This window comes from Chiloscyllium plagiosum, unplaced genomic scaffold, assembly GCF_037043375.1.
Source record: "Chiloscyllium plagiosum isolate Xiang-an unplaced genomic scaffold, Cpla_swu_hap1 HiC_scaffold_29, whole genome shotgun sequence".
Lineage (NCBI taxonomy): Eukaryota > Metazoa > Chordata > Chondrichthyes > Orectolobiformes > Hemiscylliidae > Chiloscyllium > Chiloscyllium plagiosum.
In genome coordinates, this window is record NW_028270167.1 from 86,182,239 (window position 1) to 86,199,220 (window position 16,982).

At 41.5% G+C, this 16,982-nt stretch overlaps 1 gene segment (V, D, J or C); it reads right to left on the bottom strand.

Annotated features, from left to right (window-relative positions):
* Positions 1-5,103: 5,103 nt before the first annotated feature.
* Positions 5,104-16,982, bottom strand: part of LOC148142419 (Ig heavy chain C region-like) — a 58,332-nt gene continuing 46,453 nt past the window's right edge. The window contains 5 exon segments of the C gene segment in view: positions 5,104-5,820; positions 8,659-8,988; positions 9,444-9,752; positions 11,722-12,027; positions 15,119-15,424. Of these exon segments, the coding sequence occupies positions 5,651-5,820; positions 8,659-8,988; positions 9,444-9,752; positions 11,722-12,027; positions 15,119-15,424 (1,421 nt within the window).

Genomic DNA, 16,982 nt, shown 5'->3' on the forward strand with positions numbered 1-16,982 from the left:
ACATGCATCTTTGAATAAATGACCTGCACATTATTCCTACCAAGATGTAACACCTTACGTGTATCGGTGTGGATCTTCATTTGCTAATTATTTGAACATACTGTAAATTAATTAATGATCTCTTGCAACTTCTTGCAGTCCTCAGAATTGGCTACATTTCAACATTCCTTTCCAATTTGGTGTCATTGAATTGCTAATTTTTTTCGCGTAATTAGATACAATATTAATTTGCAGTTTTACTTTATTTTGTTTTGAATTTTTAGAGAGGTGCAGCAATCCACACGGTAACTACAACAACTAAATGTAGAATGACAGATAGATGAAAATTATTACACAGACAGGACTAATTAATAGACTCTATTAACTTCAAGGTCAAAACAGGGAGTTATTTTTTACACGAATGATATGGTGAGATTATCCGTAGTGCAATCACTTTTGTCCATTTCTTTTTTGTTGCAGTTTATTTCCCCAAGTCTTTCTGTGCGACTGGTATGAAATTGAAAAGGCACCCATCCTCCATTTTAAACTAAATGATAATAAAAAAACAACGTTTATATAAAATGTAACATGATTTATGAAACCATCCCTCTAGGCTTATACATATTCACAGCCATGTAGAGTTATATAGGGAGAGGCTGAATGAGCTGGGGCTGATTTCCCTGGAGCGTTGGAGGCTGAGGGGTGACTTTATAAAGGTTATAAAATCATCAGAGGCATGGATACAGTGAATAGACAAGGTATTTTTCCCTGGGGTGGGTGGAGTCTCGTCTAAACCTATACTCGTGAGTATAGGTTTAGATTGAGAGGGGAAAAAGTTGCAAGTACCTTAGGAGTAACTTTTTCATGTAGGGGATGGTGTGTATGGAATGAACTGCCACAGGAAGCAGTGGAGGCTGGTGCAATTTCAACATTTAAAAGGCATCTGAGTGTGTAGACGAATAGGAGGGTTTAGAAGGATATGGGCCAAGTACTGGCAAATGGGACAAGATTAGTTTAGGATATCTGGTCAGCATGGGCGAGTGAGACTGAAAGATCTGTTTCCAAGTTGTACATCTCTTTGACTCTATGATTCACCCCTTTGCTCTTAATGTACTAGTCGAATCTCTTTGGATTATCTTTAACATTATCTCCCAAGGTTATCTCATTTTCCTTTCTTGCCCTCCTCATTTCCCTCTTCACAATGTCCCTGCACCTCTTGTACTCTTCGGGATTCACTTGATCTCAGTTCTCGATGTCGAATATACGAATCATTCTTAATCTGAACCAGAGCCTCAATATCTTTATTCCTCCAGCGTTCCCTCCTCTTACCAGCCTTATCTTCACACTAACAGAAACATCACGCCTCCTAACTCTCGTTTAGATTAGATTAATCTAAACAGGCCCTTCGGCCCAAAAGTCCACACTGACCCGCCGAAGCGCAACCCACCCATACCCCTCCATTTACCCCTGACCTAACACTATGGGCAATTTAGCATGGCCAATTTACCTGACCTGCACATCTTTGGGCTGTGGGAGGAAACCGGAGCACCGGGGGAAACCCACGCAGACACGGGGAGAACGTGCAAACTCCACACAGTCAGTGACCTGAGGCGAGAATTGAACCCGGGTCTTTGGCGCTGTGAGGCAGCAGTGCTAACCACTGTGCCACCCCTTGAGCTGCAAACGGTCTACTCCAATCAACCCTTGAAGGTTTTTGTCTCATACTATCAAAATTTGCCCTCGTCCAATTAAGCACTTTAACTTATATATAATGCCAAACCTTTCCATAAATATTTTACAACTAATCGAATTATGACCCCGGCCCCAAAAAGCTCCCCTACTAACCATTCAGTCACTTGTCCTGCCTTATAACACAAGAGTAGGTCAGGTTTGCTCCTTCTGTGGTAGTTACATAGAACATAGAACATAGAACAATACAGCACAGAACAGGCCCTTCGGCCCACGATGTTGTGCCGAACTTCTAACCTAGATTAAGTACCCATCCATGTACCTATCCAAATGCCGCTTAAAGGTCGCCAATGATTCCGACTCTACCACTCCCACGGGCAGCGCATTCCATGCCCCCACCACTCTCTGGGTAAAGAACCCACCCCTGACATATCCCCTATACCTTCCACCCTTCACCTTAAATTTATGTCCCCTTGTAACACTCTGTTGTACCCGGGGAAAAAGTTTCTGACTGTCTACTCTATCTATTCCTCTGATCATCTTATAAACCTCTATCAAGTCACCCCTCATCCTTCGCCGTTCCAACGAGAAAAGGCCGAGAACTCTCAACCTATCCTCGTACGACTTCCTCTCCATTCCAGGCAACATCCTGGTAAATCTTCTCTGCACCCTCTCCAAAGCTTCCACATCTTTCCTAAAGTGAGGCGACCAGAACTGCACACAGTACTCCAACTGTGGCCTAACCAAAGTCCTGTACAGCTGCAACATCACTTCACGACTCTTGAATTCAATCCCTCTGCTAATGAACGATAATACTCCATAGGCCTTCTTACAAACTCTATCCACCTGAGTGGCAACCTTCAAAGATCTATGTACATAGACCCCAAGATCCCTCTGTTCCTCCACCTGACTAAGAACCCTACCATTAACCCTGTATTCCGCATTCTTATTTGTTCTTCCAAAATGGACAACCTCACACTTGGCAGGGTTGAACTCCATCTGCCACTCCGCAGCCCAGCTCTGCCTCATATCTAAGTCCCTCTGCAGCCGACAACAGCCCTCCTCACTGTCCACAACTCCACCTATCTTCGTATCATCTGCAAATTTACTGACCCACCCTTCGACTCCCTCATCTAAGTCATTAATAAAAATTACAAACAGCAGAGGACCCAGAACTGATCCCTGCGGAACTCCACTTGTAACTGGGCTCCAGGCTGAATATTTACCATCTACCACCACTCTCTGCCTTCGACCGGTTAGCCAGTTTTCTATCCAATTGGCCAAATTTCCCTCTATCCCATGCCTCCTGACTTTCCGCATATTAATGAAGAAAATAGACTTTAGCACTTACCAAATTCCTCACCATCCAAGCTCTGAAGACCATGGCTGTCCCACTTTATGTTTGGAAGGTTAAAATTTGCTATTATTACAATACTATTATTCTTACGTCTAAATAAGATCTTTCGACATATTTGCTACTCAATTTCACTATGACGACCGGGGCACTATTACAATCGCATCAAAGTAATCATGCTTTTCTTATTTCTGAGTTCTATCCACATAGCTTCACTAGACCATTCCTCAGAAATCCCTTGTGTTAGAACAGTAGTAATGTTTCACCACAAGAAAAATTGACTCCAATCTCCTTCTAGTTCTTCCTACTTCTGCCGTCCCTTTCATGGTGGGAGGGGCCTTTGAACGTAAATTATTCAATTTACTGGTGATGGTTAGTAGCTGAAAGTAAAGATACTATGGGTGACTTGGGTGATGGGAAATAAAAGATTACATTGTGTGGAAGGAAAATTCTGGATAGAAACAAGAATTTTAAAAAACGAACTCCATTCTGTCTGCCCAGGTCTTGCCTATACCGCTCTACCTCCAGATTACTTGCCTTTTATTTTGATGAGTTCAAGTTAATCTCACCCGCTGTTTTGTACTTGTTAACCATTTGTTAACGGGTGTTTGCCGTTTCAGAATGTAGATTGCCTTATCGTGTACGTTCTCAGAGTTCAGTGTTTGGAGTCCTTGTTGATTCAACCTGTGCTTTGGTCTATCATGCAAAATTACAGAAAAATATTAGTAGTAATTTAAAATAAAATGTTAGGATATTGGAAGAACAGCTAAGAGCTTCAAGGCTTGACAGAGGGGTTGTAGGAAAGGACATGGAAAGCAGCAGGGTTTCCAGAACTTCTAATCTCTGCTTCCCTGATCGAAATCAACCTGTGATTTATACGTTTTGAGGATTGTTATTCATTAATATCGGTGTGTCAGATAGATCTCAGTCTCAGGGAGGTGTGACGTGCTTCTTTGTTTTGTGATGAACTCAGGGGAACATACAATAGGAAGGGTGTAAACCCAAAGGGGTGAAGGAGCAGAGGATCATCCGCGTGTATGTGCACAAATCAGGAAATGTACCATGACACATGGACAGAAGAGCAAATAAACCCAGCTTCATCACCCTACGCTGTAGAGAACAAACACAAAGCAATTATGTTAAACTGAAATAAAACAGTCTCTTGTCTCACCTGGAATATTGCATCTATTTTCAGGTGCCACGTTTTTGAAAAAATGCGAAGTTAAGCGATTTGGTGTGTGACTGATTCAAAATACTATTCCCGGGATGATACACCTCACCGACTCTGAGAAATTGGGACTGTTCTCCTCTGCTGATAGTTTCCAGACTCTGTGACCAGTTGCTGTGATTGGTTCTCAATTCCGTCTTGCGTCATATGGATCTCAATGGCTGAATATTTCAGGTACTCATGAGCTGTGCCTTGCCTGATCAACATCGACCTCTGATTTTTTATTTTTGAGGGTTGCTGTTCAGTAATATCCCTTTATCAGATAGATCTGTCTCATTCTCTGGGATTTGACAGGTGTGGTGTGTCAAGTAGATCCCAGGAATTGTGCTCCATGAGATTTATGTGTGAGAAAATCTCCAGTTCTGAGAATCCGCCCTTGGACTGTGCACGTGTTGTGTCTGAATACCTGACTGAACGTTGATATTTTTGGCTGATGAATGTTTCGTTGGTCGCTTTAGGTGGCGATTTCTGCATTACTAACCCAGGGCCGTCCCCACTTTGGGAGTACATTTAGTTTAGCCTGTGTAGAGTAAACTTTCAAACTCCTTTGCCTGCATTTTATCGGCTTCTGGTGGAGCAAAGCTCCTAATTTGTAAGATTACATGACCCTTGTGCATAAGAGGAAATGTTCTCTAATCATTCTGCCTCTGGAGTGTTCCATCAGGCATATCGTGTGAAAGATGTATTTACATTAGTGGGCTGCATGGTAGCGCAGCATTAAACTAAATGACTGGATGAAACACAACCAAACAGAACAAGTGAAAGTATTTGGCTGGGAAAATAATTGGATGGAGGAAAATGTATTATTACTGACTGGCCTTGAAGAAAGAATTCAGCAAACTCAAGGTTCGTGAATATTCATTCGAGATTTATTAACCATTTCAGAAAGCATTTTTATCCAAAAAGTTGATGTAAAAGCTAACAGAAGAGAATATAATGGCTGGATGCCACATTGAGATGAGAACACATGCGATGTGAGGTGGGAATTTTCTGTACATCAGTAACAGTCACAAGAAAGGGAATACAAAGGCTCAGCAGAAAGTGTAGGCAACCATTCTGAGAAAGGAACAAATAAAAACAAAACAAACGGGCTTCAAACAACTGGGAAGCTACAAATTCTTTCCACCACAACCATGTCAAAGATATCAATGTAAAAAGGAAAATCCATCAATAATTGTCTCAGTTACACGCTGATAAACTGAAGTCATCTCACTGTTAGAGTCAGCAACAGGACAGATTGGAGATTGGGAATTCAGAGACCTTGATAAGGAGATCAGGAAAATCAAAGGGCTCCACAACTCATTTACTTAACTTGGAAAAGAGAGATAAAGCAATGACGCAGATATTTATGATCAGGGACTTTCAGATTTAATGTTTATTCAAAGGCACACTTAGAGATTTCACAAAACATATTGGGCTGCTTGGCGTGAGAAAGATGTGATTATTCTCACCTTCACCAGAGTGACGGCAGCGCTGTAGAAAATACTCAGGAAGAACAAGGTGATGAACGTGGAAGCAGTTGTCCAGATGTTGCTGTTATCATCCTCATAGTCTTCAATCCAAGTGCGATCTATTGAATATAAAGCCGAGGGAACGCATTGAGATTGTTTATTGATCCAGATCGATCTACCTGCCTCCAAGTCATGTAACTAGAGACCATTACATCTTCATAAAGCAGTCAGGTATTTCTCAAGTGTGACTCTTATCTGTATCTATTAGTGCATTATTGACTCTCAGCAAGAAATTACAAATACTAACTGCACATGTTCTTTCTTCATTGTCCATGTCAGAACGATTTAAATTATTTTTCTTTTCATCTATTATCTAAGGATAATATTACTTGAGGAATGCTTACTACGAATGATTATTTTAATTAAAACATTATATTTTAAATATAGGCTGTGACAGCACTTTAGTTGAAAATTGTTGGCCATCACTGAATAAAAGTTCTAATGTGATTCTCATCTTTATGTATTGGTGACCAATTGCTTGGTAAATCATGAATATAAGTGACATCGCAGTCAGGACATTGCTTCATATTTTTGTTTGTAGGATCTGTATATTTAGGAATGAGTTTTTGTACACGTGTCCCTTAATTTATTTGATTTACTGCTTGGTGTGTTTGGTTTCCCTTTAATGTTTGTGCATGTGGTTATGAGAGTCTCTTACTTCACTCTCGCCCATGTTGGAGTCTGTGCATGAATAAACATATTCCTGTTCCTTTACTGCTGGTGTGCTCATGTGTTTGTGCACCTAATTTTTGGTCTTTTCACATTGTGTAAGCATCATCATGCTAATATGCCACTTCGTTGCTGCCTATGCTTATCTTGTAATGTCTTTGTGAGTGTTCACTTTTCATTAGTGCTATCTAAAATGTGTGCTTATGTGTCTGTTTCAGATCCTACCTAAACTAGGTTATTTTCATGTTTATGCTTAATAAATATTAGCATGCAATGTTATGTTTTGATGGATGTTTATATTTATATGATGATGTTTGCTTGTGTGGCAATCTTTCCCAAACCATCCCCTGAACAGCTTGTTTGTGTTATTGTTTGTGGATGCTTGCTGACGCTTGTGCCCATTATCCTTATTTAATAAACGCCCTCTATTTGTTCATCTCTGCACTTGTGTGTCTGCATGCGAGACTCTGAATTTGTGTGTACGTGTGATATTGTATACATGCTGATCAATGTGGTTTAAAAATAACTAATTAAGCTGCTTCTTGTCATCGTATGTTTGTGATTCTGAAAATGGGAAAATAATGATATTAATATTTATCTCTGTGCACTTACGTGCCTGCGTGAGTTGACATGTGGGAGGACATTTTTCAAAATTTGTATCTCTGTGTTCATGCATGTATGTCTGTATGCATTGTGCTGTATGAATGTATATGTATTCATGCCCATTTGTGTGTTACCGTGTGTCTATGTTTCTCATAGTTATGTGTGAGTACCCCTGTTCATTTGTGCAAATGATTTTCATTCGGTGTATGTGAGTTTTTGTATGATCATAGGTGAGTGTTCAAGTACCACTTGTATGTGTGGCTCTGTGCGAGCATGCATGTGTGACATCTTATCTATTTGCACATTTGAGTGTGCACATAAATATGTGTCTTTAGGTGAGAGCCCGTATATGTGTCATTGCGTGTGTATTTGCGATCATCTCTCTGTATCTGTTCTTATATCAGACTGCAATTTTTATTATTCTGATTTATTGTTCTAATTTTACTGGATTGCCCATAATTAGATTTAACATTGGTGTTGTAGGAAACATTTCCCATCGTCGTGGAGAGATAAGCATTTTATGACCAACTCTTCTGTTGCAGTGATAGAATTTCTGTCTCTGAGAGAAAAGGCGTGCGTTCAAATCCCCACTGCCCCAGAGATAACATTTCTGAATATGTTTATTAGAAAATGTCTACTTGTGTTCTGTATGTGAAACAAAATGATATCAGGTATTCGAATACCAGAATTGATCCCATGTGCTCCAGAAAACTGACACAAAACTATGGAATTCAAACCGGGACGATACAAACACCAGTTTTGGATTATGGGAATCAATGTTAATCATTTGTTTACAGAGCCAAGAGTGTCCAACATGTTTCAAACGTATAATTTTGCATGGAAGTGTTAAATCTTTGGACAGTAAGCAAGAAGCTGACTGTTCCTGTTAGTAACTGGGTTGCATTACAGAGAACATCTACCATTAAAACTCTGCACAGGGAGCAAGAGGACAGACCATTCATCGTTCCCCTCCCCTCTGCTCCACGACAACCTATCTGTCAATTCTCTTTGGTGTGAAAGTTAAGATACATTCTGTCAACTCATGCGCTGGTGCAAGATCCCTGGAATTTCCCCAGAAATAAAGGTTACATTCAAACTGTTCTGCACTCTTTAAGATTGGTATGTTCCAATCAAATTTAATTTTAAAGTGTCTTAAATTTACATTTCCAATTGGTGCAATGTGGCTCTTTAGAACTGACATGAATTTTGTAAGAATGTCCAATCGGGGGAATCAAGGACACCAAGTTCAAAACTCGTGCTCGACCCTTGACATAAGATGGACATTGTCCGATTTTGTCACAGAGGCATTTAGGATGGATAAGGTACTTGGCGGAATCGTGCAATGAGTGAGCTTTACTCTGTCTCTGACCCAGGGTGTATCTGAGCAGAGAACATTAACTGCACAAGACACTCGTCCGAGAACTGTTAATAATCCACTTTAACTATACAGATGCAATGTAAGTCATAGTGAGAAACAACTAATTCAGTATTTAACTCACAACTGGAGGGGAAAAAAGAAACTTTATTACTTTTGTTGAATTATTAAATGCAACTTTGAGATTTCTATTGACATGAATTAACAGTGTCCATCAGTGCAAGTGAAATGTTTATGAAAATTGGTTTACCGCTGGATTTGTCGACTGTTCTGTTGATGATCTTCAATGGAATCGCTTCATGTCCCACCACACAGGAGTAAGAAGCACCGCTGGCCCACTCTTCCACTGTAATGGATAACAGGCTGTACATGAAGAAGGAGGTGTTGTCACTCTCCGCCATCACCTCGGTGCTCTTGTAGATACTGGGATTCACCGGCTTGTCATTGTTTGTCCACTTGACGAAGATCTCTCGGCGGGAGATACCTCTCACTAAACAGGTGAGGGAGAGAAACCTCTGAGAGAAGATTTCTTCTGTTGGGGGCAGAAGGACCGACACTGATGGCTCCAGCGGATTAATCACTGCAGAATATTTGAGACAAATATAAATCAACCAAAAAATCCTGAACCAATATCACAATTTCACTAAATATTAAAATACGCCATGTTTAATTTGGGATTTATTCACTTTCGTTTTCTAAAGGAGCAGTATGGTACACATTCTGTTCAGTAAAAAAAAATAAAGTTGAATGTGAAAGTTGCCTCCATGTTTCCAGCCCACAACAACGGCATTCTGTCCAACTGTCATTGCTGATGGTGACGTCAAAACCCTGGCTTCTTCCCATCTTATCTGACTTAATCAGAATACAATATCCTTTGGTCCATCTTTTTCCTAAGCAGCTACCTAGCTATCCTGCCTTCAGATGCATCATTAATGCTCCTAACGGTGTTTGTTCATTACCATTCAAAGCCTGTCATTGATGTAACTGGATCTGGATTACACATGGGATGCTTTGTGTTTTAATATCACCGCTCACCTTTCTCCTTGTGGATGGAGTCGCTCAGCGGAGTCGGTAGATTCTGATGGTACACCACACATTCAAAAGTAACGCCACTCAGCCAGGCTTCAGTAGAAATGTCTAATTTGCTGATCACGCTGTCGGGATTCTGTCCAGGCTGCTCAGCAATCTCTGATTTCACAGGTTTCTTTTCTTGTGTCCAGGTCACGCTGACTCCAGAAGGAAGATTGGACACAACGCAGGTTAACGTCACCGTCGCCTCCAGTAAGACTTGTTCTAATGGCGTTGGGAGGATATTAACGGTGTTGACGTGGCACTCGGTATCTTCTATGAAACAAAAATCAAAGTCAATGAAAAAATGCCCCTTTCTGATACAAACAGCCAATCTTCAGATTACTTCGACACAGTGTGAAGACACCACCTTCAAAATGGCAACTCCAACCATTGCTGAAACGATGCTTACCATTGTTGATGTATTTTGATCTGTGAAAGCATTTGTTATTACCTATGACATACCTTGTGTAATTAGTCCTACAGAACACTGGCTTTGTAACAAGTGAAACCTATGAAAAAAGTAAAATCATCGAAGGTACCATCATGTAACCCATGGAATTACCTTTCTTTCAGAGTTTGTCTCTCACTTAAGACCATCTATTGATACTTGTGACAAGAGTAATCTGAATATAATTAGTTCATTTCCATGTTCATAACCCTTAGGTGTAAGTGCTGCTGATCACACTGACTGCCAAATCGCATCCCAAACTTTGGACAAGTTATAATAAATAATAATTATTCTCTTTGCAGAGTTCTAAAGTGTTACAGGAGCGGTGAGCAGCCATGGAAATTCAGTTCATTATATTTAACGTGATCAAAATACTTCGCATTATTGGTGTGATGTCATTCTCTAATTTATGTCATTATTCCTCGTGAGCTGATTTGGAGTAGATCTGAAAACAAGACATTGAGTACAGCATTGGATATCAAGAAGGACACCCATCTCCTTAAGTCTTTCCCTCCATTCAGTTAGTTCATAACTGGTCTGTACTTTCACTTTATTTACCAAGCTGCATTTTAAAATTTCTTCGTAGAGCAGGGGAGAAATAAAAACAAACAAAAGCGTCTTAAATTAATCTACAAACGCGATGGAAATGTGCACTAATTTTATAGACATCCACTACTCAATGTGTAAACATCACCACCCCAAACCAGGCTAAATCAGCCTGTCTCGAGTTCCTAGTTCATTCATTCCTATTGTAGCATTCTTACCAGAATTTATTCTCCTGTCACATCCACTAAATACAGAGAGCATCTTAAAAAAGCTCAGTGAGATCACGTTTACCCCAGTTCATCAAATGTGATACCCACTTGGTCTGTGGTCTGATCCCATAAATGAAGTTAAAGAGCTCAGTACCAGATAGAAATCGATGTCGTACAGTGTCCAGGGCCAACAGGTCATTCCTGAGCAGGGAATGAAGCATTGAACGCATTTTGATTTATTTTCAAGTAAGGGTCCCTGCATATTTTAACCACGTCATTTTGAGACCACAACATCATAAGATAGAGGATCAGAATAAGGCTGTTCGGCCAATCCAGAATTTAGATCAGAATGATGCTGGAAAAGCACAGCAGGTCAGGCAGCATCCGACGAGCAGGAAAATCGACCTGCCGGGCTAAAGCCATTCTACTGTCTTCTTCCCGTACTAAACAAGAGCCGGTCTATCTCTGGCTTGAATACACACAATGGCCTTGCCTCCACAGCCCTCTGCAGCAACATGTTTCACAGACTCATCACCCTCTGGCTGAAGAAATCCCTCCCCATCTCAGTTCTAAACGGTGCCTCTTTGACCCTGAGACTGTGCCCTTAGGTTCTAGTCTTGCCTAACAGTCAAAACACCTATTGCACGTTCACTCGACCTCAGTCTCTCAGTGTTTTCTATGTTTCAATCAGATATCTCTCCCAAAGCCCCCCTCCACCCCCAAACTTATCCTTGAAGCGGCTACCAGGCAAGGATTCAGCACTCTGAATACCTCTCCCAGCATGGTGAGGCAACAAACTATTTAACAAAGCTCACTATCTATATATCTATCTTCAACAGAGAGGAAACATGCTTTTCTGACTTGCCAAAATGTTGAATTATGAGCAATGCTAATGGAACACTCAAAATGAAATGAGATACGTGGCAAGTTGAGAAACGAGAAGTTGTACCGTGCTGTTTACTACGCCTGATGAATTAGTGTGTTTGATTCACATCAGAGTTCAGAATGATTTGTAGCTCTCTCAGTATGCGTCTCTTACCCTGGAATGCGGTGATGTTTTTACTTTGAATGTTCTCTCCATGAGTGACCTGGCAGGTGTACACCGCACTGTTGAACCATTCACCATAAGGGACCATCAGCCGACTCGTCAATGAGAAGTTTCCGTTTGCCTCACACACGGGAGACGTGAAGAAGCCAGAATCCAAGGGTCGGCCATTTTTCAACCAACTCACGGAGATTGACTTCGGATGGAACTCGATGATTGAACAGACGACGGTTGCAAACTTGCTGCTTGTGATTTCTTCACTGGAGCTCACAGTTAGGAGAAGGGTTGGTGGGAGAATGTCTGGACCGTTAGGAAACACATCACATACATTATCCGACGAATTTCATAACAAATACAATCAGTTCTCATAGATCAAGGTTTCTTGTGGTTAATGGATACAAGAATCATAATTGTGCAGAGTGCTGGAGAAGCTGGGATCCACACAGAAAGATCAGCAGGACAATGTGAAAGGCTAAACTTAGAGGACACAGCAAGGGAGTCAAGGACGCATAGAAACTATAGGCCGGTATCATCAGAAGGGAGATAGCAACGTTGGATGGTATTCGTTTTCATGACAGAGTCAGATGATAAGGCAGACGAATTACCGGCATAAATGAGGAAATGATGCGGTTGCTATCACGGAGACATATTAAGAGCCGGGCAGGAGTGGCTATTCAACATTCCAGGATTTAGTGCCTTCAGGCGAGACAGGGAAAGATGGAAAAGGATGGGGACGGGGATGTGCGGTACAGAATGTTGCTTCTGTCGCAATTCTGACAAGAGTATTTTCGGCTGTAAAGAGAAATGAAATCATGGATACCTCCTCAATCAAAGGCAAATGGACAGTACTTCAAAACCAAAATACAGCAAACATAACTACTGGGAGAGCACGACAGACGTTACTATAGGTCCAAAAGACCAAGTGCAAATACATGGGCAAATTTTCGAGACGTGTAAATTAAATAGGGGAACGAGAAAAGAAGTTTTTAACTTACTCAGCATAGGCTTGGATATTCATTTTGTCAAAAATGTAGAGGGAGCACAATTCTGAAAATGCCCCCAGAAGAATATTTGAACAAAGTATGTGTTTAATACAGAGAATTTTAATCCAGACCTTGCAAGTGAGGGGTGAACCTGAACTTAACTTTAGGGAATGAAGTCGACCCAGTGGGTAAAACATCAATGGTGGAGCACTTTGCAGACAGTGATCGTAAATCAGTTGGATTTCACATTGTCCTGCAAAGGAATAGAAATTGGCCCAAAGTTCTGAAAAGGGGAAGGACAATTTTAGTAAGATCAGGTAATGACTCGACCAGAGTGTACTGGAAGCTGACACTTATTGGTAAATCTGAGTCAGAGCAGTGTGACACATTTAAGAAAGAGATAGGAAAATCACAGGGAGGACATTTCCCAGGAAGCCACTGCGTGGGACTAAGAATGCAGCGGGCTCTGGACACCAAAGGGCATGGAGGGGGAGATAAAGAGAAACAAGGGAGGCTTCCGGCCTATACTGAAATCTCAAAGCAATAGAAACTAATATGGAGTATAGAATGTGCAAGGGGGAGTTTGAAAGACAAAGGAATGAGAAGAGCAAAAGGGACCATGAGAAAATAATAGCAGTCAAAATAAAGGAATATATTTTTAAAAGTTACAGGCTCATTTATAATAAAAGAATTATTCGGGAAACAGTAATGCCCATTAAGTGTTATTATTGGAGTGGAGCCAGAGGATTAGGTTGTGGTCAAAACGAATTGTTGTGTCAGTGTTCACGGTAAGAGGGACAATGTGGGGACAGAAATCATGGAGGGGTGTTGTGATGTAGTTTTCAGAAATTAGGACACATGACGTGATGTTCTGTGTTGTCTTGCTGAACGAAAAGTGGTTATATTTCCAGGGCAGATGAAAAGTATACCAAGCTGTTGAACGATGCAAAGGATGAAATAGTTGGGTCGCTGACAATAATTTAGAATTCCTGTCTGGCCGCAGCAGTTGTGCCAAGTGAGTGTAGATCAGCCAACGTTGCACTGTTATGCAGGTCGAAGGAAGGGATAAATAATGAAACCACAGATCTGTCTAGCTAGTCTCAGTGGTAAGGAAACTATTGAGAAGTGCAATTAGTCTTCATTTGGAAGTTAAATCAACACTTTTCAGCACTGTTTTATTGAGAGGAAGTCATGTGTAACAATTTGATCATAGTTTTCAGAGAGATAACTCGATGTCCAGACGATAGCAATAATCAGAGCCAATGGGACCCGAGTTAATTTGACAGATTAGATCTAGAACTGGCTGAGTGGTGGGAGCAGGTGATAACAGTCATCGGGTGTCTGCGTGACTGTAAATCTATATCTCCTGGTGTTCTGTAGGGATTGGTGTTGATTTCCTTGCTATTTCTCTTACATACCAATGATTGAGACTCAAATTTAGGAGGATTAACCTGTGAATTCACAGATGAAATGCAAACTGTCATGTTGGTAAGTCATGAGCATAATGGCTTTAGATTGCAGGAGGATATAAAAGGGTTGGTTGTATGTGAAGAGAAAAGTTGCAAATGGAAATTATTCTGAATAAATGTAAGGTGATGTAATTCGGCAGAAGAATCTGTGAGGTATGAAGTTTGGAATGGTGGAACCCTGGAAAGGCCTGAGGATCTTTGGTGCATGTATCCACCGATCCCCTATAGTACTCTGTCGTCTGGATAAAGAGGCTAAGAAAGTGGGAGGATATTTGCTTTTATTAGCCTAGACATTGACAATGAATAGTGGTGAGATGATACTGGAACTTAATAAAACACTGGTTAGGCCATACTGAAGCGTTGTGTGCATGTTATCGAAGGAATGTGATTACACTGAAGGCAGTATTGATGAGATTTGCCAGGATCTTGCCTGGGTTGGAGGGTTTTATATATGAAACTAGATTAGATACATAGGGCTTTTCCTTGAAGCAGAGGAGAATTAGGGAGAAGATTATCATGATGTCTAGAATTATTTTAGCCATAGACAGGGTAAACTGGATGAAACCTTTCCCCTTGATGGAGAGGTCAATGCCTCAGGCGCACATTGTGAAGGTAAGGCCAGGAGGTTCCAAGTGGATCTCAGGGGAAAACTAAATCAAACAGAGGGTGGTGTTAGCCTGGAGCTCAGCACCTACAAGTCATGCAGAGACTGAGCCCCTCATAATAAGTATGAAGTATCCTTGCAAGGGCAAGACACACAAGGCAATGGATCATGTGCTGGCACATGAGACTGGAATAGTTAGGTGGCTGTTATTGATAGGCATGAATTGGGTGGATCAAATGGCCTTTTCCCTGTGCTGTATAAGGTGATTCTGTGAAAACTGTTATAAATAATGCCTTATTCATGTTAATCACAGATGATCTGTTTATCTCTGTTACCTGGACATGGCATTACTTTGCTCTTGTGTGACCCGCTGTGTTGAACCTCATAGTAGGTTTTGCTGGGGCACTCTACCACTGACTCGGGCAGGGTTAACTGGCTTTTCAGGGTGTAGGTTCCCTTCTTGTTTCTCACTGATGGATAAGTCTTCAATCCAGTCTTGATTAGCTCCCCACCTTTCTTCCAAGTTACCTTGGTGACGTCAGGGGAATAATCCATCGCCAAACAACCAAAGATCACAGAACCGGTGTTGTGCTCCTGACAGGAGGAGACCAGGCCATAAAGCGTGGGGGGAGATGGTGTCTCTGCAATAGAATGACCAACTGAGCATGTTAGTTTCTGTTAATTTGACCTTATCAGTTATTCAAATGTATCCTCAGCTGTAAACGTTTGCCAGTATGCTCCCGCTGAAGTCGACAGCATAACTGGGGTTTATTTTTGTTTCCTACCAGTTGCTGATCATGATCATTGGTTCCCTCTTTAGAAACATGCCCTCGACCTTGACCGTTACCACATAATTTAGGAAGAAGAACATCCTGATCGCACCCCAGTAACTGTTTGAAGATCTCACCAACTGACACTTTCACTGGATTGCTGTGAAGAGCAGAGACGTTTCACAAAATACAAACCAAGGAAATGCAGATTTATCGAAATTCTACAGTATGTACAAACAGGCCATTTGGCCCAACAAGTCCACACCTACCCTCTGAAAAGTAACACATCCAGACCCATTCCCCTACCCTATTATGATACAGTTAACCCTGGCTAATGCACCGAACCTCCCAATCACTGAACACAACATTTGCAATTGCCCCAGCTTGCACATCTTTGGACTGTGGGAGGAAACGCACACAGACATGGGGAGAAAGTGCCAACTCCACACAGACAGTCACCCAAGGCTGGAATGGAACCCGAGTCCCTAGCACTGTGAGGCAGCAACACTAACCACGGAACCAGCGTGCTGCCCCACTCGGTGCCGTGCTGCTGGAAATACCCAACAGCTGGCAGTACCCCCGGAGAGAAATCAGAGTGAACCATAGAACATAGAACATTACAGTGCAATACAGGCCCTTCGGCCCTCGATGTTGCGCTGCCTTGTCATACTAACCTGAAGCCCATCCCACCTACACTATTCCATGTACATCCATATGTTTGTCCAATGACAACTTAAATGTACTTAAACTTGGCGAATCTACTACCGTTGCAGGCAAAGCATTCCATACCCTTACTACTCAATGAGTAAAAAAAACTACCTCTGACATCTGTCTTATACCTATCTCCCCTCACTTTAAAGTTGTGTCCCCTCGTGTTTGTCGTCCCTATACTTGGAAATCAGGTCCAGTGAGCCTTCCTCACTTATCAATGCAAGGCAGAATGTTCTCACTGGGAGAGAGGTCTCTGCAGCAGCAGCACAGGCAGGAGCTGAGCACTGGGACTAGGAGGATGGCTGTCACGGCTGAACTCATGCCAATTGGCTGGAAGTTGAAACATCTAATTTACAATTATCTGAATTCTGGATGCCCCTGAAAAATGGAGGACCATTAAGGTTCAGAGACTTTGGAGTGTTACAGCTGAGTATTTACGTAAATATGATTTGAGAAATTAAGAAATGATCTTTAACTTTAATAATTATCAAACTGACACGCAGTTCACCACCAAACCTCATCTTTCAGACTAACCACTGCACTTACTCTGCCTTGACCTAAATTTCCACTCACATTGACAAACCCTACCCTGCTATACACCCATTCATGCCCGGAACACACAACCCCTATCACACGAAACACATCCAAGGCAATCCATATTGGTAGTGTAGCTGAGCAGAGAGATCTCGGTGTCCATGTACATCGATCCCTAAAAGTT